We start from the raw sequence: 24,658 nt of genomic DNA, 5'->3' as shown, positions 1-24,658 counted from the left end.
CTATGAAGCTACCCGCACGTTCCCTCAGCTATTGGTGAACTATTTGCAGGGGAGTTTGTAGGAAGAGGAAACTGAGAGAATATATCCACCCCCTCCCCCCGAAATCCTAACAAATACATCATTACCACCAACAATAGGGAAAAAAAAATTGAAAGTAAACAAATAGCAGATAAAAAGGTACTATACCCGCTGAAATGAAATTCCGCGTACGCTCTTGACTAGTGGAGAAAATCGTGTTGAACAAAATAAGGTCACATTGAAGCTGTGCCCTTTCGTAAAGTTGTTGAGCGCAGGTACCGTCGTTAACACTGTGGACTCTAAGCATCAAACATCCGTAACGTTCACGTGATCACAAATTTTACAGTTTCACCAGTGATGCTTACATGACGCAATAGCAAAAGTGTAAGATGAGATGCGGCGTGACATCAAAATAACAAATCAGACTAGCATTTTACATGGCCACTTTCGAATAGCGAAGACCGTATAGAACGCGGTTACTTATACTACTTGAAAGACTATTCTGTTTTCCAAAAGTTTATACGTATACATATATAATCACTTAAGCTCAATAGCTACTTGTTTGGCATATCGAATTCGGTATCAATAAATACTTTAATGAGGTTTATTGCTGTCGTCGGTGTATCATGTTAAATGTCTGGCAATCAATGGATAAGAAGTCTGCACGTAGGAAGGTTTGTTACGTCACAACGTACGTTCAGTGTATCCAGGGATGTGTATGGTTTTATCAAATGTGCGTTCTGGTGCCTTCCGGAGATTCCTATGTTCCAGTTACGAGACAGGCACAACTGTCGACTACTGTCGACAACTGTCGACAACTATCGACAACTGTCGTCGAGAAAGGGGAAGAGGAGTGGAGGGAGAAGGTCATCCTGAGTTCGAACTGAGACCACGAGGCATGTTTGTCCTTGATAAGAAGTGCGTGCGCGCGCGCTCGTGTGTGATAAAGTAAACCACAGTAAGCCAGTACTACGGGTGAACCGTCAGGATCTGACACTTGCATCGTGCACGTCCCACGACTGGGAAACAAGTTTTTTTTTTTTTTTAAACTGATAAGTAATCATAAATAATTTTACGCTGGTTTTCTTCCGACCCTGACTTTGGGATGTAATAGCACCGCCCGATAGACGTGGAGTTAATGCAAACCGCCATTAAATATAGACATAGACGTCTTATAAAAATACAATTCCTGCCGCTTCTGGGTATGAGGCATGTCGGGCTATAGTGGTTAAATGGGGAGGAAATCCATTATTGTAGCCCACTAAGGTTTAAAATAATCCTTCCAAAATAATATCTCTGTAACCTTATGTAGCAAAATTTGCTGAAATTATCTTATTCTGTCTTTGATTCTTTTTTTTTTTCTCTTTTAAGCTTGGAAGGGAGGAGTATTGTAGCCAAAGCCAATCTTCATAGGGCTTGACCACAATGTGAACATCCAGCCTGAAGCAGCACTAATAAGTATGCGCACAAATTTACTTAAATTTTCCCAACTCCGCGCAATACATAACCTGGATTTAAGATATTTATGTATTTATATAGTGATATATTTAAAATCACGATGTAATTTAATGTAATATTTAGGCGCCAAACCTGAATTTTATAATAGGAGGTTTCTAAAGTAAAGGTAGATTTTATTGCCTTTTTTTAAAATTTTCATCTCGTAAAGAAACTTTAAATAGGGCAATTAAAATTATGTATAGTATTTTGGCTTTGTGTTTCTGAACGATTTGTTTTCACGTAGCTTTGCCATGCTTAAGCTTAAAGAGTAGGTAGACCTAATTATAAAAATCTAAAGGTAAATAAAAATAACTTTGAAGAACTGTAAGATATTTCAACTTGTCTCCTACAATTTTTTTGTGTCTCTGCTGAATCTAAGTTTGGGAACATCCAGTGTGGTAGGGAACAACGCGGAGTTGGGAAAATTTAAGCAAAGCGCGCATACTTATTAGTGCTGCTGCTGGCTGGGTGTTCACATTGTGGTCAAGCCCTATGAAGGATGGCTTGGCTACAGTCCCTGGCTACGTCCCTGGTTACAGTCTTCAGCTACGTCTCTGGCTACAGTCTTCAGCTACGTCCCTGGCTACAGTCTTCAGCTACGTCCCTGGCTACAGTCTTCAGCTACGTCCCTGGCTACAATCTTCAGCTACGTCTCTGGCTACAGTCTTCAGCTACGTCCCTGGCTACAGTCTTCAGCTACGTCCCTGGCTACAGTCTTCAGCTACGTCTCTGGCTACAGTCTTCAGCTACGTCCCTGGCTACAGTCTTCAGCTACGTCCCTGGCTACAGTCTTCAGCTACGTCCCTGGCTACAGTCTTCAGCTACGTCCCTGGCTACAGTCTTCAGCTACGTCCCTGGCTACAGTCTTCAGCTACGTCTCTGGCTACAGTCTTCAGCTACGTCCCTGGCTACAGTCTTCAGCTACGTCCCTGGCTACAGTCTTCAGCTACGTCTCTGGCTACAGTCTTCAGCTACGTCATTGACTACGTCCCTGGCTACGTCCCTGGTTACGTCCCCGGCACGCACCAACTCCCGAACTGCCTAACTGCTTCTACTCCCGACACCCGCACACGTGCGTGAAGCGTGGAGCATGGCGGCTCCTATAATAGCATCTGGCACGCGCGCGAAGGTCGGGCTTATCACGAGCTCGCTCTCCGCGGCGGCGAGTGGAAGACGGGACTGTTCCGAAAACAAGGGACGCGACCAGGCGCGACGAACAATCCACTCCGTAGTTGACGGCGCCGAGCGAGCCAAGGTGCTGTTTGGCCGTCATTCTCAGTCGGTGTTTACCGGGCGATGCTGGTGATTTGTAGTCCGGCGTCTAAGTGACGCCAACTGACACCAATGGCGTTGTGCTAATCAACAACCATGTTCGTTCTAGGATGTTTTTATGACAGCTACTAGCCACCTCGCAAGGATGCCATCTACAAGAGTGGCGTAATTTGTATTTAACAACTAAGGACTTATAATTGTCAAAAGCTAAAATCATGGATTGATGGACCGCGTATGAGGTGGAGGTATTTATTTTTTTTATCTAAATCAAATTCCCTGGTAACCAATATTGGTTGGCGCATTATTTTATATTTTAAATTACATTTTATTCAATTTTTTAAACCAAGGTAAAGATAATAGACTTTCGACTTTATTTGGTTTTATTATGCTTTTTAATGTGCGCAGTTAATACTGAAAAGTAATTCAGGGAACAGTTTACAAATAACTTTAACCCTCGAAGGTAATTAGACAACACAAAGCTTAAATTTCCGGGTAAGAATACGAAACCAGTATTACTTCAAGTTCAAGCACTATTTTGCAATGATACAGTTGTTTTCATTATATATATATATATATATATATATATATATATATATATATATATAAAATTTTGTATGGATATTTCTGTTCCATTACATTTACACACAAAAAAATAGCGCGTGTAACTCAGTAGGGTAAAGTAAGGTAATTTCGTGACACAGGTAATTTCGTGACATTTTTTATGACGTTTGTAACGAAAATACCAGCGGTTTTTTGGAGCTGCATTTTGGTCTGGTAGTTTCAGCGTTCTCCATTAGATAATGTGGTATGTATCGTTCGTGTCTTGGAATGCGTCAACGTCACAAAACAAAAGTTTTCGTAAAAGTGAGCAAAGTGTCGTTACATTTGAGTACTCTTTTGCAGGTTTAACTTCGAATATTCATAAAAGGATCCATGTACATGGTATGTTAGCATTTAATACACAGTTTTGTAGAGAATCTAAACCTCTTACAGTGTGAATAATTTTATGATTTTCCACGTCTGTATACAGTTGTTATTGCTTATGTTGTTCATGGCGTTTCTTAGCATTTTTGTCCTTGTTAAAGATACATTTTCAAAGCCTTTAATATGAATTGATCTTGTAAGTTTTCTAAGCTTGTTAGAACAAAATTATTATGAGAGTTTGTGTTGTAAATTAAGTTCACAATAACTTAGTTTCACTTAGAAAGCTAATTATAGTGTGTCACGAAATTACCTATATCACGAAATTACCTATATCACGAAATTACTTATTGGCTACCACAAAAATATATTGGCTCTTATTTTATTTTTCAGTTGAATGATGAATAAAACAAGAAGTAAATACAGAAAATATGACTCAAGACAGTTAATTGCAGCTGCTGAATTCGTTAAACAACAAAATTGTTCACTTTATAAAGCCTCCAAGGAAATGGGTGTGCCATGGAGTACACTAAGAGACTGTCTAAAAAATAGCACCTGTGAAAACAGAAATGAACCTCTGCCAAAACTAGGAAGACCATTCGCTCTCACTTCAAACCTATAAATTAGTCTGTATAATTACATCATAGAGATGCAAGAGTTAGGATTTGGTTTAACTGTTTCTACAGTAAGGAAATTAGCACATGAACTCGCAAAAAATGCCGGCCGTGAAAATTTATTAAATTCCGACAGTGAAAGTGCAAGCAAATGGTGGTGGACATATTTCAAGAGTAGGTACAATCACTCATTAAGATCTCCAGAAAAACCTTGCAGCATACAGGGCTTCTATGGCAAATGAAGAAATCATTGGGGATTTTTATATTAAATTAGAGGAATTACTGGACAGATTGGATATCAAAGAAGCACCTGATAGGCTATGGAACTGTGACGAAACAGGTCTTTCGTATGTCGTGAAAGCAAACAAAGTTGTAACAGCAGTGGGAAAGCGATATGTTTATAAGAGAGTTTATGCAGACAGGGGAGAATAACATACACTTTTGGGATGTGCGTGCACAAATGGGACATGTATTCCGCCTATGATTATTTTCAAAGGTGTCAGGTGGAACGATAACCTAAAGAGAGATTGTTTGCCTAATGCAATAGGGAAGTTGTCTCCAAAAGGGTGGATTAACAGTGATCTGTACTTTGAATGGTTCCAGTTCTTTGTAGCCTCCATTCCTCCTGCTCGACCAGCCATCCTCTTCATGGATTCACACGCATCGCATATTAACCCTGAAGTTATTTCGTTTGCGAAAGAAAATCATATTTTCTTATTTACTTTCCCAGCCCATACAACTCATTTGTTGCAACCGTTAGTTGTATGAGTTTACAAATCCCTAAAATCACATTGGGGTCAACATTTAACTCCTACATGAAGGGAAATCCAACGGAAAAACCAAATAGAACAAATTTTCATACTATTATGAATACTGCCTTTATTGAGAGCTTCTGCACTAAGAACATTACAAATTCTTTCAAGAAAACGGGAATTCATCCATTCAACAAGTGTGCTATTCCTAAGGAAGCTTTTGAACCCTCCAAACTAACAAACAAGCCTCTACCTCAAGAACAGCCGGAAAAGGATCAGATATTGGTAGCTGACAAGATCTTGGTCCTGCAATCAATGTCAAGAGACACCCTCATTAACAAAGGAAAGAGAAAGCGAGACTCAAGTGCAAGATGCCTTACTCCAGTAGGAGAAATTACCACCTTGGGGTCAATAAAATACGCATCATTGAGACCTGCCACTTCAACTTTAAATGCTGCCCTACCAACATCGAATCCTGTAATGTCATCATCGAAGGATATCTTATCAACATCCAAGGCTACCCCATCAACATCCAAGGCTACCCCATCAACATCCAAGGCTGTCCCATCAACTACTAAGGCTACCCCATCAACTTCCAAGATTGTCCCATCAATTTCCAAGGCTACCCCATCAACTTCCAAGACTGTCCCATCAACTTCCAAGACTGTCCCATCAACTACTAAGGCTACCCCATCAACTTCCAAGGCTGTCCCATCAACTACTAAGGTTACCCCATCAACTTCCAAGGCTGTCCCATCAACTTCCAAGATTGTCCCATCAACTTCCAAGGCTGTCCCATCAACTACTAAGGCTACCCCATCAACTTCCAAGGCTGTCCCATCAACTTCCAAGGCTGTCCCATCAACTTCCAAGATTGTCCCATCAACTTCCAAGGCTGTCCCATCAACTTCCAAGGCTGTCCCATCAACTTCCAAGGCTGTCCCATCAACTTCAAAAGCTTCGACACCAACATTAGAACCGTTCATATCTGGTCCAGAACTTCGCGAATGCAAGACAAAATCAAAGGAAGTCCAAATTCTTTATGAAGATTGGATCTGTGGTATGTGCGGGAACAGTTATTTCAGAGACGTTCAAATAAGAAATGGCGCTTAATGGGTGCAATGCTGTTATTGCTTGATGCCTTATCATGAAGAGTGCCAACCTGCTGATTCTGAGGAACTAGTTTTCATGTGTGATAATTGTGCTAATGCTGAAAGTGAGTTGAGCGAGGTAAGCATCTAAAAAAAAACTAGACTAAACCTAATTTTTCGAAGGTTATTTGAACATTTTTTTGAAGAAATGAAGAAAACAGCAATTAGAATGCATGTTACAAGTTAAAATTATATTATTTGTTATTATAGTTGGTATTTGTTTGAAAATATTTGCATTGTTATTGTATCACGAAATTGCCTAACCCCTATCACGAAATTAGATACCCATATCACGAAATTACCTGTCAAACCATTTAAAATTTGAAATTAAATTTTGTGTTGAAAATATGTATATAATTGCAAGTTTATTACTTATAATGTTAGTATTACACAGAAGTTAAACAATTTTGGCCAAATACGACAGTAATGGTTGAATAAAACAATATTTATTAGCGAAAAATTAATTTTATCACGAAATTACCTTACTTTACCCTACATGTGACAGAAGTGAAACTTCTTTGGCAAGTCAAACCTCGACTCGTAAGTATATCGTACGGGAAGCCTAAGATGTACATCAAGTTCTGTCCCTGCCCGAACACGCCCGAATATTCACCTTCGGCCAACCTCGGGTTCATTTATATTTCTCTGTTTATTTTAATGTAGCTATACTAACCTAACTAACCGTCCATAGTGTTTTAAAGTGTTTTAATGTAGCTAACCTAACCGACCACTTATAATATTTGAATTCATTTTTCCTGCGCTAAAATAAAACAAATCCCGAGGTTGGCCGAAGGTGAATATTCGGGCGTGTTCGGGCAGGGACAGAACTTGATGTACATCTTAGGCTTCTCATAACGTAAGGGGTAAAACTGCATAGAGAAAGAATACACTTTTCTAATAATTATCAATTAACAATAAATATTACTCACTGTTGAAATACTCACACCATAAAGAAAAACTGCACGTGTTACTGTTTCTTCAAACAATTCTGCTATTTGAAAAACGCCAAATCTCTGAATGAAATATGAAATTCATAACAGTTAGCGTAAAATTAAGTAATGTCTCAACAGTGCTCTCTACGCTGTTTGTTGACAAGGAGGAACGCGAGCGCGCTGATAGCAAATATAAAAATTCAAGGCACTCACATCTGACTGTATGGGATACCTATATCTATTTTCTGAAACAAGAGCATAAACACACTCTGTCTTATTCTCTCGTGCATCTATCTCTCTCTCGGTTATATATTTTTTTTCTGCGGACGGTGACGAATCATTGCACAAAGAGGAGAACGAAAACAAGCCCAGCAACGTATATAGCATAATGCTCTCTTTATATCTCTTTGGTAAAGTACCTTTTGGCGTTAGGAACGTTTCAAAACAATGTTTCACGGAAACGTTGCATTAAAATTCGGCCTTGAAATTTTTTTACTCTCATCGCGCCCAAAGAAGTTTCACTTGAAAAAACAAAACAAAAACAAATGAGTGTACTCGGGTTGAACGGCAGGACGCCAGACGGCTGTACTCACTTGGGCTTCCTCTGCAGCTTGCCGTCCGCGCCCCTGATCAGCACGAAGGGCAGGCGGTTGGAGACCACGATGAGAGGCGATGTCACTTCGTGCACCATGTTGCTCGCCCTGCGCACAAGGCCACGCATCCCTTTCACCGTCGGCCGCCATGTTCCGTTCACACGTGAAGTCTAGGGAGGCCGGCCGGCTGTGGGCGCGAGCTCTCAAAGCGCAAGAGCGCTAAGGGTGACATTGGCTCGCGCATCACTCGCCTCTCTGCCCCTACACCGTTCAAAATTTACACCTTATTTTTACGAAGAACGCTGGTTACAAATTATTCAGGGATCTTCGTGAATTTACGGCTATATTCGTGAATTTACGGCCATCTTCGTGAATTTACGGCCATCTTCGTAAATTTAGTGCTGACGAGCGGCGGAGTGAGTGGTTAGTGTAACCACTCACCACCAGGTCACCACCAGGTCCCTAAATCCAGTCCTGGATAAAAAGCAAAGCGGACCACGAGTCCAAGTGCCCAACCCCCGCATGGTAGATTCTTTTCTACTCTGACCAACACTTCATCCAGACCATCCTCTGTCTCCTGTAAATTCCTACACGTAATGCATGCCAATTTGCATCCCGCGTGAATGTGCCCAGGGTTTTCCCTGTGTCTATGCAGGTTTGACCTGGGCCCAACCTATCTCTAGTTATAGTCTAGATTTAAGAGTGAGGGGAGTTAGTCATGGCGCCAATCGCTGCCATGGCTGGCCAATCCCCTCCTAGCACATGATGCATGCGACCCTCTCCTTGCATGGCTAATCCCAACATGACTAGGCGTATAGGCTTCGGCCTGAGGCGCACCTAGGTCCCTCCCTAACCCGGACCCCTCCAAAATACACTTAGTTTTAGTTAGGTTAGAAAAAAAATTAACATTAATTCAAAAAACTGGTCAAGTCTACAGTAAGAACTCTCTTCATTTGTCCGCATATGTGTTTTACCTTTGTTTGGAACGTAAGAATTCAACTCGGAAGTCGAAATACTGTGTAGTTTCTATGAAGATTTGATTATTTGAAATTACGAAGAATTATTCGTTTATTTGAGGTTAATTATTCGTTGAAAAGTCCGTAAGTTCACTGTGATTTCTAACAGCGTACGCGCCAGGCACAGAACTGGTGTGCAGTTTCCTCGCCTGTAACGCATCTCTATGGGACTTACATCTATGACCCTAGGATTATATTATGGAATATTAAAGTTAAAGTCTCCCTGCACGTCTCTAAACTATATTAGGTTTAGAATTTTTAATTCCTAAAATGCCCGTGAAAACACCCGTTCTTACCTTTTCCACAGTAAAAAAAAAAAATGTTAAAGACAAAACCACGAAACTAAACTTGTACATACAAGTTCAATAGCTCTTGGATGTTGTTCGTAATCAAACACTTTGATCAAATCTTGAATGGCTTGTAAATGGAGATCTGCATACCGCTTGGTGACCCAGCAAGGCGCCCTCCTAAACGAAGAAGTCTTGGGTACAAATCATCAAGATATCACAGGATCATCCAGATTTAACAGTATCAGCCAGATATCACAAGAAACGAACGGGAACCAGTGGCGGATAAGGAATTTTTTTAAGGGGGGGGGGGGAATAAAATAAATAAACAAATCTAGACACAGCACCTGGTTCGTCGTCCCCGTGTTATCAGTTGATTTATTTTGACGTGACGTCTAATAAATCGATTAACGCCGGCTGCACGCACGAAAAAGTGTCCCGTTACGTACATTGTCCCGTTACGCTGTGTCCCGTGATGCTCATTGTACGCTTGCACCGCCTCTATCTCTCTTCCTCTCGATTGGAACAACTATCGATTTGACTTTTTCGAGGCACATTAAACTTGAAACACTCCCATTCGTTTCCTACTTTTCCTATCATCGTCCTATCCTTAACAGAATAACACAGATTGGAAGAAGTTAAATAGGAAACATGTATAAAAGTTGTAGTTAAAATAATCTCTTCGTTAAAGTAATAAACATATTTGAATTAATGAGTGCAAATAAAAGTAAATTTATCAATTAAATTGTAGATTTCATTTCACTCCTTCTTTGTATCCATACAAAATAGTGATAATTCAATAAAAATGATTCAATTTTATTCATAAAAGTATGCAATCATTTCATCAATGTTTTGTTATGACGTTGTCACGTTAAACTATCGTCCGTAAACCGACTTTACAAACAATTTTTTTTTTGTATTTTCGCTGTTCTTGTTGAAACTGACTCCTCGTTGTCAGCCTACTGTATCTGCCTGTGCTGTCACTTTTGAGGACTAAATTCATCCACGGTTTTTTGTACGTTGTCTAAGCATACGCCCATTTTACATAATAATATTGGCTTGTTTTCCGTGTGTTTATAAATTCATCGTCACCCGTGTGGTTTTTTTTCTAAGACAAACAGCGTGTGTCCAACATAAAATGTTAACCTTAAATATAATTCACGCAGGATTTGAACTGTGCGCCATTTGTGTGATTAATGAAAAAAGAAGAAGAAGAAGACAGCGTGACAACTGATAAGTTCAGTGTTAGTACAAATTAGAGATGCAAATATCGGCGGAAAATATCGAATATGAATATATCGATTACTTTTAAAACTATTCAAATATTCACCACGAATATTTAGGAAAAAATATCGATATTTCGATATATCGACATGAATATTTTACGATAAATGTTTCTACTACATAAATAAATGCACAAATATGCTGTATTACTCAGTTTTATTCAGTAATTTCCAAAAATAATAAATTCTTCATCTTTGATGACTAAAATAAGTATCGATGTTTTACTTAAAGGTAAAGTAAAAATATTTGAACAGTGAAACTAACTTTCTCATGTTCAGTTGGTGCTGTAATAAATGATTTTAGCATCATTTCTGATTGATGAAATATTTTCAATTAAAATGCATTATTTATATCAGGTGCAGGAAGTAAACAAAACACCATAAAATGCTATCTATGCATTTTGATTAAACTATATGACGATAGTAATGATTTTTTTAAGGATCTGAAAATACGCTGTAAAATAAACATAAATCAAACTTTTCCTCATGGTTGTACCGGGTTAGGCCTAAGTCACAGAAAATGCGTAAAGAACAATGTGTATTATGTCTAAGAATGAAGAGGTGATTTTTCTATATACTGTAATACAATGAAAAATTTAATCATAGTAAAAAGCATTTATTTTAGGCAACTGTACTAGGTACGCTAAATAACTGAAGTAACACATCCCAGGTACATATTTGTAAATTTGTAATAAATTATGTGCATGCAAAACTCATTCTAATCAATGACAAATTATTATTTTAAAAAATTTAACAATGCAAGGTTGATGTATAAATCAGTTGTTCGGCGCAATATTAAACAAACAATAATCTGAAAACTTACCTCTGTTAAAAGAACAGTTTGCTTCAGCTTCTTACTCTCCAGCACACATTCATTATAAGCATTAATATGCTTACTTTTAAGATGTGCAAATAAGTTTGTAGTTGTTCCTGAGCTGCGATATGTTTTAAAACATAAATTGCACTTCACACTTTTACTGTCTTTTTCCAGTTTTCTGAAATATTTCCACACTCTACTGGTGCTCATGATGCACACACAATTCACATTAGATTATACAGCACACCACAACACAGCACTAGCAGGAGATGAACACAGCAGAGTAAAGGCCAGCCCAGGACTCAGGAACCAGGAGTGATGCATCGAGGCTTTTGGCGAGAAACTTAGAAAAAAACCATAAGAAAAGGTTTTTCCCCTTGTGCTTCACATAAAGTGGCAGTTCCCACTTCCCAGTGAAGTCATAAACACATATAGTTAGTGTTGCTAACCTTAAAAATCTAAAATAAAAAAAATTAAAAAAATATTTACATGAATATGAATACTTTTATAATATCGTTTGAATATATCGTAGTTACAAAAATATTTACTCGTTTCGATAATATCAAGAGAAAATATCGAATAGTTCGATATATTCGATATATATTTGCATCTCTAGTACAAATGGAGCGCTACACGATAGAACAACGCGTTTACATTGTTGAGCAATAATTTAAAGCTAATGAAGGTTTTTCTGTTGCAGTTCGTAATTACCTCTTGCGTGAATTTTGGTGCATCCTATATATACCCGTTAATTTCCCCCACCCCCTTCCATAGAATATCGTTTCACACTGTGCGATTGAACCGGAGCGGTTGCCAGTTTATAGATCAGTTGTTTACATGTTCGATTTTGATACATATACCTGGTGCATTCTCGAGAGACCTGCATTGTGCACTGTTAAGAAAAGCGGTAGAAAGAATTTCCAGCTAAAAAAAAAAAAAAAAACGCTGCGGAAGTTCTATCCACGGCGGGAGAAACGCATCGTGTGACACCGACCTAAGAAGGAAGTGGTCTTGCTCAAAACCGGGAATACCTTTGACACAGAACAGCGAGTTCGTAGAGACGGTGACAAAACTACACCGAGCAGGGATATTGAGAATGGATTGAGCCATATTGTCTGTGCACTGTATGAAATTACAGTAAATTTGCGGAATTTTCAAACGAATAATTAACCTGAAATAAAAGAATCATTCTTCGTAATCTCTGATAACTATATATTCTTAGAAACTACAACTGATTTCGACTTCGAGCTGAAGTGTTTCGTTGTAAACATGGTAAATACGTTTTTTTTGCTTTAAATTTAACAAGGTTCTGAATGTTTTGTTGATATAATAAAATTAATGCGATTATCTTTGAAAAATTTGTGCAATGGGAGTGCATGACTTGATGTATGCTTTTGGACATACGCCATTGCTAAGCACATGTATGTCTGTAGAAGAAAACTACAAAAAACACAAAAGACAAAAACACAAATTAAGCAAAAAAATTGCTGTTGTCAACAGGATATAAACACCACATAATATTCCATAACAGGAATATGGTCAACAAACAAAGACCATATTCCTGTTATGGAATATTATGTGGTGTTTATATCCTGTTGACAACAGAAATTTTTTTCTTAATTTGTGTTTTTGTCTTTTGTGTTTTTTGTAGTTTTCTTCTACAGACATACATGTGCTTAGCAATGGCGTATGTCCAAAAGCATACATCAAGTTAATATTATTGCGGTTGATTCTTGTTAAAAATACGTTAACTTAGTACCGCCAATTTTCGAAGATAAACAGTAAATTTACGAAGAGCGTCCTTCGTAAATTTAAGGTGAAAGTTTCTGACGGTGTGATAACGGACTTTCAACTTCCACCTCTCCCTCCCTCTGATTTGCCTGCGGCGTGATATCAGGGAAGCCGGACCGGAATGTTCATTGTTGCAGGAACTGGACGCAGCGCGCTGGTTGGTCAACGCGGCCCCCGGCAGGGCGGGGCAGACTCACCGTCCAAGACCTCCGGAGGCTTCCAAGTCTCCCGTCGCGAACCACCACCCTGTCCGTCACCCGTCAACTTCGGCGAGTGGACTTATATCCCGCCTGTTTTTCTTCGCTCCCGGACCGATCGGAAATAAGAACAAAAAGATCAACATATATGACGCCAATGATACGGGGGGGAGTTTATCAGATCGCGGGGTCACTGCTGAGGCACAGATGACGGGTCCAGCCGGAGATCATTATGCTTCCACGTGATGATCCGCCCCTTAGATCTTCCCCTTCTCCTCTTTTCTCTCTCTCTCCCCCCCCCCCCCCCCCCCCCAATTCCCCTCTCCAATAACACCGAAGCAGGACCGAAGAAACGCGAGACGCGAACATTCCTTGAACTATTGTTGAACGATTCTTGCACATCTATTAAGTTTACTCCTCGCAATTTGCGAACATCCTGTTTGTCTGAGGCTTTCGAGGCTTGGAAAGCGGCGCGCCACACTAAAAAGGGCATCACTTCTCGACTGCTAAACTAATTTGAAAGTTTAATTCATACCGTCTTTGTTTGCACATAGGTACTGTACAATAAGGAGTCGGAAAACCTTTCTTTTTTAGGAAGCCATAATATTCTCACAGAAATATAGAAAACTATTGAAGTTATCTTCTTTAGGCGCATTATGAAAAAAAAAAAAATTTGAAAGGAATTTTTACAATGCGAACGCAACATTCAACAAAAATTGACAGGTTGAAAAAAAAATTGATTGTCTGTAAAGTCGGTTTACGGACGATAGTTTAACGTGACGACGTCATAACAAACCATTGATGAAATGATTGATCCAGAAGAAAAGGAAATATCATATTCGGCCTGAGCCTGAGCCGTAATAGGCTTCTGCAACCAAACCATTTAGGCATTAAAAATATTATATTCTTTGAGAAATAATTTTTTTTTAAATTTGAAATATATTTATTGACTTATCACTATTTTGTATGGATACAAAGGAGTGAAATGAAATGTACAATTTTTAGTTGCATTCATTCATTAATTCAAATATATTTATTACTATTGAAATGTTGCGTGCGCCGTATTTATTTTTAGAAGTACAACAAAATTTTAACACCTGCCAGGATTCGAACCGACATCTTTTGGAATGAAAGTTTGAGACGCTGACCACAAGACCACGAGGCCACAAATGAAAATTAATTGTTTCAAATGATATATATATATTTATTTATAAACTTTTTTTCAGGGTAGGGGAATAATATTATTTCGTTTTTATAACACGATTTGATAACAAATACGCATCCCAAATACACCAAACTTAATTATAATGTGTTACAATATTTTTTAAAACATTGTGCAAAAGATCCCGGGTGCAATTTGAATTATCATGTGTAACTGTAAAACTCCATTGTTGGTTCAAAACGTATTTGATTATTCAACATTACTTTTAAATAACCGTACCGATTGTGCTGAAAATCGGTGGACGATCGTTAAATTACATAATATTAATAATTCAAACGACGAAAATATGATTGAAAAGTCAAATCGATGGTTGTTCCAATCGAGTGGAAGAGAGATACCACGCATGCGTACAATGAGCACGAAGAGAGATGCCACGCATGCGTACAATGAGCAAACAGGACACATCCGTAGTGGGACATCCGTAGTGGGACACTTTTTCGTGCGTGCAGCCGGCGTTCATCGATTTATTAGACGCTGTCACGTCAAAAAAGGTTGTATATCTATGTGTGTCCTTTCAAATCATGTACTTTAGTGATTGATACTGAATACTGGTCCATGTAATCGAAAACATTTATTTATTGTGAATATTAGTGATAGAGATTATGTTTATAAACTTTTTCAAGTGAATTTATATAAGTGAGGTTATGTTCCCGTATGTATAACATTGTCAGGTTGCTTGTAAGCTTCCGTTTTCGCTGGCAGGGAGTGTCTGTGGAAGGTTTAGTAATCTCCTGGCCGTTTTCATGGGAGTGTTTGTGAGGTTATATTCCCGTGTATTTTGTAGTATAAACTATAAATTACTACATTAGTATTTAATAAATAATTAAAATTAATAAATTTGAATAAATATTCAGCTTATTTATTGCTTTTCAATAGTAATATTTTTATCTCGATCATTTTACCAAATTTAACGTTTAATTTTATACACGCGTTTGTATTGATAGTGAATACCGAGTTTTTATTTGTTTAATTCAATTGAATTTATACTTTACCAACCGTATTTATAATATCACTCTAGTCGTTTTAATATTTTATTTCTATTAACTATTTGCATGCGAGGTTAAAAGTTAATTTTTTATAACGCCAAGTAAGTACAACTTCTAACGCATGTACGTAAGTACGCGCACCCATGTTTCCATCTCGATTATTCATGAAAATATCTCGGATTCATTTGATATTGTTATAAAATATTTAATTTCCTAATTTCCCGTCACAATATCGGTACTCGTTCCAAGAGCAACTTGTCTTTGTTGGTTCCAATGCATCACTCCAGCGCTTGTTCTGAATCTTTCACTGTGGCTGCAGTGCACGCTTTGAGTGCGCTTGAAGACCCAATAAGCCAACAAATGTCACGTTCATCTTTCAGAAAGTCTGCTATAAAATAGCTCAACAAACAATAAAATATTTCAAAGTGGAATAAGTAGTGGATGTGATCCTTAGTATACTGAGCTTTTTACACAAGTGTGTTGTGTGTAGGTGTGTGTGCGCTTATATAAATTGTTTTTAGTTTCCAATGTATTTGACATGAGATTTATTTTCAATATTTTTGTACATATTACTGTCCTGTATTTTCTACTGAAGTAAAAGTATTAATTGTGATATCAGTAACAAGTAGCTTAATCTGCGTGAACCATGATTCATTACTTGTTAGTTATTGTTTTTTTTATTTATTTTGTATTTCGTTTTGTAAGTTGTTTATCACGTTCTTGTTTATTGTCTTCTATTTAGGTAATCTTAGTTATGTACGTTTTGTTTTGCTATAACTTTACATTTAATTTTTACTAAATGTATGTGCTTAAGGCGGTGCCCCTTAACAATGCTACGCAAAATAAGTCGATGAATAAATATTAATTCATAGTGATCTCAGACATGTTTGAAAATTAGAACATCTGGTCCTCGAAAAGAACGAAGTTGAGTCGGCCACCGCCGGCCTAAAATAAACACGTATCCGTCGTTTTTCATACCGTCTTTTCCGCTCCCGGTTCGAACACCCGGCGGGGTCAGACCAGAATTTTCCCGCCAAGTTGGAAACGTGGCGGACGTGAGGTTTTCTCGGGGTTATGCCGTTCCTTTCACACCCCGACATCCCCGATATCGCCCTGATACAGTCACATCGTAGCCGGGATCCTGTGAACGAGGTGGTTCATTATATCCGCTATATCATTTTTATGAGACTTTTTTTTTAATTAAACTTAAAAAGAAAATTGTCACACTAAAATCTCAGGGAACGGTAGACTTTTCTAGAAGTCCAACGTTTACACATAAGAATTTAAGTAACGATTTTGTTTGAGAAAAACAATCCTGAACATTTTAAATTTTGGTTTTCATTAAATTGTTTTGAAAACTATATTTTTGAGTCAATTTTTTGATGATTTAATTTAATAAGTTCATATATAAATGTTATTTATTAAATGAAGGACACATTTAAAGTTTGTACGAAATACATGCTTACAGGTAACGCGTGTACAAAACTGGCATACTTGGAAACACAATTCCTGCTTCTTCTGTGTGTAAGGAATCCTGGGCTGGATGGCGAAGGAAACATTTTATTGCAGTCCGCCGAGGATTACAATAATCGCTCCAAATTAATGTCTCGGTAACCTTGCGTAGCTGAGTTGCTATAAAATTCTCATTCAGTCTTCACTATTTTTTTTTTTTTTTTCTCCAGGAAGGTGAGGGGTCCAGACCCCACAAACAAGCTACTTCTCCTGCTGCACGGAATCTCAAAAAGGTTACGTTTAAATACCAGGAACTCCTGTATCTTTGTTGTTGATCACGCAGACGCGGTCTCGTCAACAAAGATAGCGGCTCCGCGCGCCAGTTCGGGACGATAAGGTGCGTGTTCCTTATCTCCGCGGTTGGCTTGCAGATCAACAGCAATCGAAATACCTATCTCCCAAAACAAGCCACTTCAACACGGACGAATGTTCCCCGAGCATTCGGCGAGTCGGGCGCAACTCTCTCTCTCTCCCAGACGCCGTGGTGGTGTTTCGAGTCCAGGCCACTGCTCCGCGGGAAACGTGGCGGACGTTGTCACTCGTCGACGGGCTGTTCCTGTTCCACAATTGTGTCCACACGAATCACTAGTACCTAACCGTCCCTGACCAAAATTTTCAAATTTTCTTCAGTGATATTTTAAAACCATTGCCTTGCATAAATAAACGATATGTGGTTTAAGGGGCGTATTTCTCTGGACAGGGGCGGCCCCAGGGCCGAGATAGCTGGGCGCCGCCCAGGGCTCTGAGCATAACGGGCCCCGCTCCTAACAAGCCCTGCGCCTAACGGACCCCGCGCCAAAATTTCCCCGCGTTTAACTGGTCTCACGACGGCCCTTTTTAATTTTTATTTTTCTTGTTTCTTTGGGTTTCTTTGAAAAGTACGTACATTAATGGAAAAGCGGAAGATTCAAATTGATACTATCATGTAATTTTAAAACTGCTGGTCAATCCCATTTGCTTTTGATTTCAACTGTATTTTTCACGATTTCTTACAAGAAAGGCCTTTCAGAGGTTTAATTGACTCCCTACACTCCGATTGTCAGCATTTATCAAACTACCCAGCAGCGCTCCTGACCCTCGCTGCGCTGCTAAAAAGTGAACGGCCAGGGCCACCGCTGTCCACCTGCGCGAGTGTCGGCGTGAACTACCTGCCACATGCACTAATGGGCTAACTACCCTTGCATGTTCTGTGTTCCCAGGGGTTCCCAGGAGCGGCTCGCACAGCTTTACACTACACGCCACACCCGAGTTTAACTAGGTTCACTTGAAATTACAGCACACCGACAAGCCTCTATTGCACACCAACACGACACTACATCACGCCAGTTAGCCGATCTAGCTGGTGGGGAGCTTCACTCCCCCGCCGAATTAGGTACACGTAACTTTTCTAGCATTACAACACAACCTACCAGCGCAAAACACAGGCCCGTGTGCCAAACTTATCCCACAAGACACGCACCCCTGCCGTCGATTCAAATGATTCTTCACCAGTGTAGGGTGCACCTGAATTACTATGCACTTGGCGAGTTATGGAAAACTTCGGTTTCTGGCCTCGCCCACGCTTACTGCCCCGGATGGCAATGTGATGAATCGGCGGCGGCCGCTGTCCAGTGCTTCACGAGCAGGCCACTGGACGCCGCCACGTCAGCCGCTCGGCAAACAAGGCTCCGCGGACAAACAGGTCGGCCGTGGTGACTCAAAGCACATTCCCGGAGGCCGACGCGACGGCGGAAGACGGGCGCCCGGGTCGTGTGGCAACGGAAACATTGTCTGGACGCGCGTCCGGCGGAACAAACCGCAACAATGAATCCGCGAAGCCTACCTGCAGGTCGCCGCCAGATAGTGCACACAATCATGCCACTCTTCGCCTTATCTCGATGTAAACACTATGTACTCCAAACCAGGAAAGAAAATAATTGATACCAGTAATCATTTTGGAATGATGCTCATTAATTACAATTGATAATAGCGAACTACGTATATGCCTGCTTAATGTATTTCTAACTAGCTAATGCCCAGCATGCGTTGCTAAACCTCTTTCAATTATTTTTTTGTAACCTGTTTGAAGAAGGTACACACAAACATAGCATCTCTCTCTCTATCCATCTCTATATGTCCCTCTATAAATCTCAAAATAGTTATCTCTGTATATAAAAGTCTATAAGTGTGTGTATATATATATATATATATATATATATATATATACACACACCTCCATATTACTTTATCTCTCTACATTTCTCTATGTATCTATGTTTATATCTAAACTCAATTTATCTCAATATCTATATCTCTATATACAACCCGCGATCTACCTATATCTCTCTATATATTTGTATAAATCCATCTCTCTGTCTCTGTATACCTCTATATACATATATATCACTCTGTGTCTTTATCTTAATCTTTACAAAAGAGAATACAAACACTAACATTAATTTTTTTAAATATATATATATATATCGTTTTATCTGTTACATAGGTAAATAAAAACACGCCCGTATTCTAATGCTAAGTTGTGTCAAAATTTCAAAGCAATCGGTGAAGAACTTTATGATCTTGAACGAACAATTACATTTTTTTTTATATAGATTGGTTCTTCATTCGTACTTGGACATTTATGATCTTTGTAGTGTTTTCTACTATTCAAAAACGAAATGTGTGTTCTGCAGTGTATCCTAATATTCGTCAGTCCTTACTTAAGAAAAAGAAAACATTTAATGTATATGCAACTTTGGAACTGCTTTCTGGAAAGCATAACGTAGAGGTCTAGTATTGTAACAGAAAACTAAAGGGTTAAGAATTTGTGAAAATTAAGGGCCTATGTATTGTAATTTTCCAAAAATAATATTTTATGTGTTGATTTTCATCAATCGGAAACAAGAAAAAATAATATCGCATTGAAGACAAAACTGTGTCTGTGTTTTTTTTTCTCCTTACCTAACTTAAAGCTATGAGAGTGTGGGAGAGATCTGGGTAGGGAAGACTAAGTGCGTCTCAGGCCGAAGCCTATACGCTCTAATCAAGCAGGTTGTGAACCGTGATCCATAAAGTATCTTTTTTGATACTTCAACAAATACTGCATCTCGCTTTTCATACCAAACAAACTTTTTTATTATAAAAACAATCAGTTTGCACTATCTCAACATTTTTATCTTCGTTTTACAACCTTTAATTTGTTTGTTTGTTTTTCCGGTAAATATGCAGTTGGGCGATGTGATATTTTTTTTTAATCCGAAAATACTTTTATTTTATGCTCTTTTCATTAAACCCGGTGGAGATAAGAAATTCCAAATACTTTAGGAGATATCGAATTTTTTTTAATTTTCTTCACAATACCTGTGCATTCATGCGTTCACCATTGTTTCTTGTTTACGAGTATGAAATTTTTTTTCTTGCGGTGTTCACCATTGTTTCTTGTTTACGAGTATCAATATTTTTATTGGAGAATGTTGTCACGTGATAGTTGCGTGATAACGCAAAAATATTCAAATGAAAAATTACGTGAGTTACTACTGTTCATCCTTTGTCCCGGTTTGTTATGTCAGGTCAGTTAAATTATAAATACTTTTAAACTAAACAACCATTAAAATTAATTCATATAATTTTTAATATCCGCTTAGTGTGAAAGAATTTATAATTTAACTGACCTGAACTAATCGACCATTTTAATTAATTAGGCATTCACGAACAAACGGCAAAATAAAAAATGTCGCCGGTCGAATGATTGCACAGGTCATGTATTGCAAAATAAGAACGGCGTCATCTCCTGAAGTATTTGTAATTTCTTATCTCCGCCGGGTTTTATGAAAAGAGGAAGTTAAAAAGCATAGAATAAAAATATTTTCGGTTTTTTTTTTTTTTTTTTTTTTTTTTTTTTTTTTTTTTTTTTTAACAAATATCGCCCAACTACATATTTACCGTTTTTCCCCTTGTTTTATTTACAAGCTTAATTCCTTCTGCGAATTTGTTTTTATCTTACAAGCGTCACATTTGTGTTGCGATGTCACAGAAAGTTCCAGTGTTTTTCCCTGCACGCTCGCTGTCAGCGACACACGCACATCCCGGCGAGACGGGCAGCTCGCGTGGTGAGGGTCGAGGGTTCGAACCCAACTCCTCGGGTCCGTACGACCGTGCCACGTGAAACCCGTGCGGAATAATGTTACGTCGGCCACGCGCGTGGCAAGTGGAACTTTACACTTCGCGATAAAAACATAACAATAAAGTTACGCAATGTAAGTTCGCAGATGTAAATAAAAAATATATTAAAAAAAAACTGCTTTGTGATTCACAGCTGCCAACAATCCATTTTTCTTTCTCTCTCTCTCTCTCTCGGAGATTTATGAACATGTTGTTTGCTAGTTATGTCGTGTTCGTGTACAAATTGTATTAGCATTTTCTCGGAAAATTTCAGAGTAAAAGTTACGTTGTTTGGACGTGAGTTTTATTAAGAAACGCAAAGTTAATATAAAAAATAAATAATTGAACGACAAATACAAACACCACGGGCCTTTAATTCTGGTAACAATTGACTGCCGCGGCCAAAACAGATATAATCCGTCCGTCCGTTGAAAGTTCGAGATTGTCAAGCTTTTGACGGACGGATGGATATAATTTTTTTCGGGACGTCACGTGACCGACGGGCTATTTGAATTCCGCCTTTACCCTACCGGCTGTTGAGGAAGTTTCACTTGAAAAAAGACAAAAAACAAATAATAAATGTCGGGTGGTCTGTTGCAAACGACAAGAGCGGGCCGCTGGTACCTGGATGCGTGCAGGTGGCGCTGGTAGCGCATGTTGCGACCGCCACCCATGGGACACCTGCTGCTCACTTGCCGAGTGTCGGCGGAGCACTGGTCCGCGCATGCGCAGGTTCGGCCTGCTCCGGCCGTGTTTGCCGCGGTTCAGGGGTCGTCGCGGGAGGGGGAGGGGGGTTCCGGTAAACACCCCCCCCCCCCCTCTTCGATCTACCGACGAGGTATGGGACGCCATCAACAGCTACCGGGGGACGCTTCCGAAACTATCCTGCCGATCAACCGTCCAGTCTTTGAATATATATATACTGTATAGAAGTCGCGAGTGGATAGGATTTACTCTACGTTTTTCAGGAGCGTATGATGAGCAGCTTGGGAACTTCACCGCTGCAGTGCGCTGCCGTAACGCCCTGTATCGTCTTAGTTGTTATTTACACGTTAGAGCGCAGCGCTGTCGTCCGCTGTCATTCCCCGCACCCCTCATCCATCATTCACTGCAGCTCAACGTCGTTCAACGGGAGGGGGAAGGGGTGTTTGAAGAGTTCGACACTTGTCCGCTAGGGACCACCACAAGTCGATGCCCTAGAGATGGTGGCGATTGCGGCGGTGAATTAACCAACTACCTCAAAACCGTATTAGAAATTTTAACCTGGGCTGGCGACTTCTATACAGTATATATATTCAAAGGTCCAGTGCTGCTTCCCTCCATCTGTGTCCGAACACGGGAAGCCTACAACTCACGTAGTTTCGGTTCACTACCACGTTCGTGCAACTTCGGATTTCTCTCAAAAATTGAAATTTTAAAAAAAAAATCGAAGGGTTAGGTTAGGTTAGGTCAGTCACAACATGCTTGTTTTCATTAGAAACTTCTGATTTAGCGGCTGAAGTGGCGTTAATACCAAAACGCCAAACTTCGGAAATCTTCGGAAATTCTTGCAGGGAACCGTAACTACGTGATTTGTAGGCTTCCCGTCCGAACACATAGAGATACATAGGTATGTGTCCACAGCACGCACAGCAAATGCAGTCACAATGTAGAGGACCCATGGCCCCTACAAGGGTGGGGCTGAGTGGACCCCTAGGCCCAGCCCTGTTTATTTTTAAACGTTCAACTATTATAATTTTTTACAAACTAAAATAAAAAAATTGAAAATTTTTTTTACCCAATGAAATTTGAGAAGATTTTAGCACGCCTACAGCTGATTTTATTTTTCTGTAACTATTTTCATTTTTTATCTTAGTGTATGAAATAAATATAAATACTTGCTGTGGTTATTTTAAAGTAAAATAATTCTATATAAATAAAGCTTAGTTTGGACTTATGAAAAAGTAACCATTATTATACCCTGTATTTTTTTAATGTTAAATAACATCCTAAAAAGAGTGTCGGTAATAAATAACCATGCAATTATAATGTAACGCGTGACTGTAAAATGTGTTTGTGGGGGGGGGGGGGGGGGGGGAGCGTCTCAGATCCTGGGTCCAAGGCCCGTAATCGAATGTGAAGGCCATGAGAGGACGCATTTCTAAGGGATGGATAGTACTCGAATTTTTACTGCTAGCCTTACCTGTTGACAGTTGGTTCGTAGTAATGTGCACGTAGCCATTTTGAGTCGTGATATCTAAAAATATTAAAAAAAAAAAAACTTAAACAGCAACAACGTGATTCGTTAGAAAAAAAATATACGTTGTTCGCCTCGCTTGCGCGGTGTTATTGTGATCCCAGCATCACGAGGCACGGTAGCTCCAAGTGATGTTTTTCCAAGTTCAATTTTTTTTTTATTCCAAAGGCGAACACAGACAAATACAACACCGCAATAAATTACGAGCGCCCTTATCTGTTCTGAAACACCATAAAAATGCGAGGTCGCGGTGCCAAATAAAAGATGAGTTTATTATTTTCTTTGGCGGCGGCACGTGAAATGCGCGTGCCCGTCGTTAGAACCAAGAGTGCATCTGAGACTCGCGCGAAGGTCGACCTTATCGCCTGCCGTGGCCCACGCTTTCCCGTCACACCCGCGTCATTCATGAGCCTTTTCGTCAGTCTTTTTTATTGACGTGACAACGTCTAATAAATCGAAGAACGCCGGATGCACGCACGAAAAAGTGTTCTGTTACGCACATTGTTCCGTTACGCTGTGACCCGTTACGCTCATTGTACGCTTGCGCCGCGTCATCCACTCTGCCTGCTCTCTGCCTCTGGCCCCTGAGTTCACCAACTGTCCAGAGACAGGCATTCTTCAATATACGAATTATGAACATAAAAAAAATTGGTTGTCTGTAAAGTCGGTTTACGGACGATAGTTTAACGTGACAACGTCATAACAAAACATTGATGAAATTATTGCATACTTTTATGAATAAAATTTAATCATTTTTATTGAATTATCACTATTTTGTATGGATACAAAGAAGGAGTGAAATTAAATCTACAATTTAATTGATAAATTTACTTTTATTTGCACTCATTAATTCAAATATGTTTATTGCTTTAACGAAGAGATTATTTTAACTGTAACTTTTATACATGTTTGCTATTTACCTTCTTCCAATCTGTGTTATTCTGTTAAGGATAGGACGATGATAGGGAAAGTAGGAAACGAATGGGAGTGTTTCAAGATTAATGTGCCTCGAAAAAGTCGAATAGATGGTTGTTCCAATCGAGTGGAAGAGAGATAGATGCGACGCAAGCGTAAAATGAGCGTAACGGGACACAGCGAACGGGACAATTTGCGTTACGGGACACTTTTTCGTGCGTGCAGCCGGCGTTCATCGATTTATTAGACGTTGTCTGGTCAAAAAATTACACGCAATACAACAGCATAAAAAAAAATTCCAGCGTGTCTTTCAGTACTCGCCAGTAATGTGTGAAGTGATGAATAGCTGACACGAGATTTAACTTAGAATTCTTTAAAATAATCCCGAGCGTGATGAAAATGAAGCGTGGAATATTCATAACACACTTCTCATTATCAGTATTGCTCTGATTTAATGCCGGCTACTAAAGTAAACAAATTCAGACTAGTTCAAGCAGTTAGAAGAT

The 24,658-nt window shown here is 39.2% G+C and overlaps 1 protein-coding gene across 1 annotated transcript in view; it reads right to left on the bottom strand.

Annotated features, from left to right (window-relative positions):
* LOC134542860 (uncharacterized) overlaps window positions 1-21,710 on the bottom strand; it is a 51,839-nt gene extending 30,129 nt beyond the window's left edge. Inside the window, exons 1-2 of the mRNA XM_063387428.1 lie at window positions 21,626-21,710; window positions 7,751-7,858 (exon numbers count right to left, since the gene is read on the bottom strand). Coding sequence (XP_063243498.1) covers window positions 7,751-7,858; window positions 21,626-21,675 — 158 coding nt within the window. The 5' untranslated portion in view covers window positions 21,676-21,710. The remainder of the gene's footprint in view (window positions 1-7,750; window positions 7,859-21,625) is intronic.
* Between the last annotated feature and the right edge of the window lie 2,948 nt (window positions 21,711-24,658).

The sequence above is a fragment of the Bacillus rossius genome (assembly GCF_032445375.1).
Source record: "Bacillus rossius redtenbacheri isolate Brsri chromosome 9 unlocalized genomic scaffold, Brsri_v3 Brsri_v3_scf9_2, whole genome shotgun sequence".
NCBI classification, from domain to species: domain Eukaryota; kingdom Metazoa; phylum Arthropoda; class Insecta; order Phasmatodea; family Bacillidae; genus Bacillus; species Bacillus rossius.
This window is presented reverse-complemented; position numbering and strand designations above follow the sequence as displayed.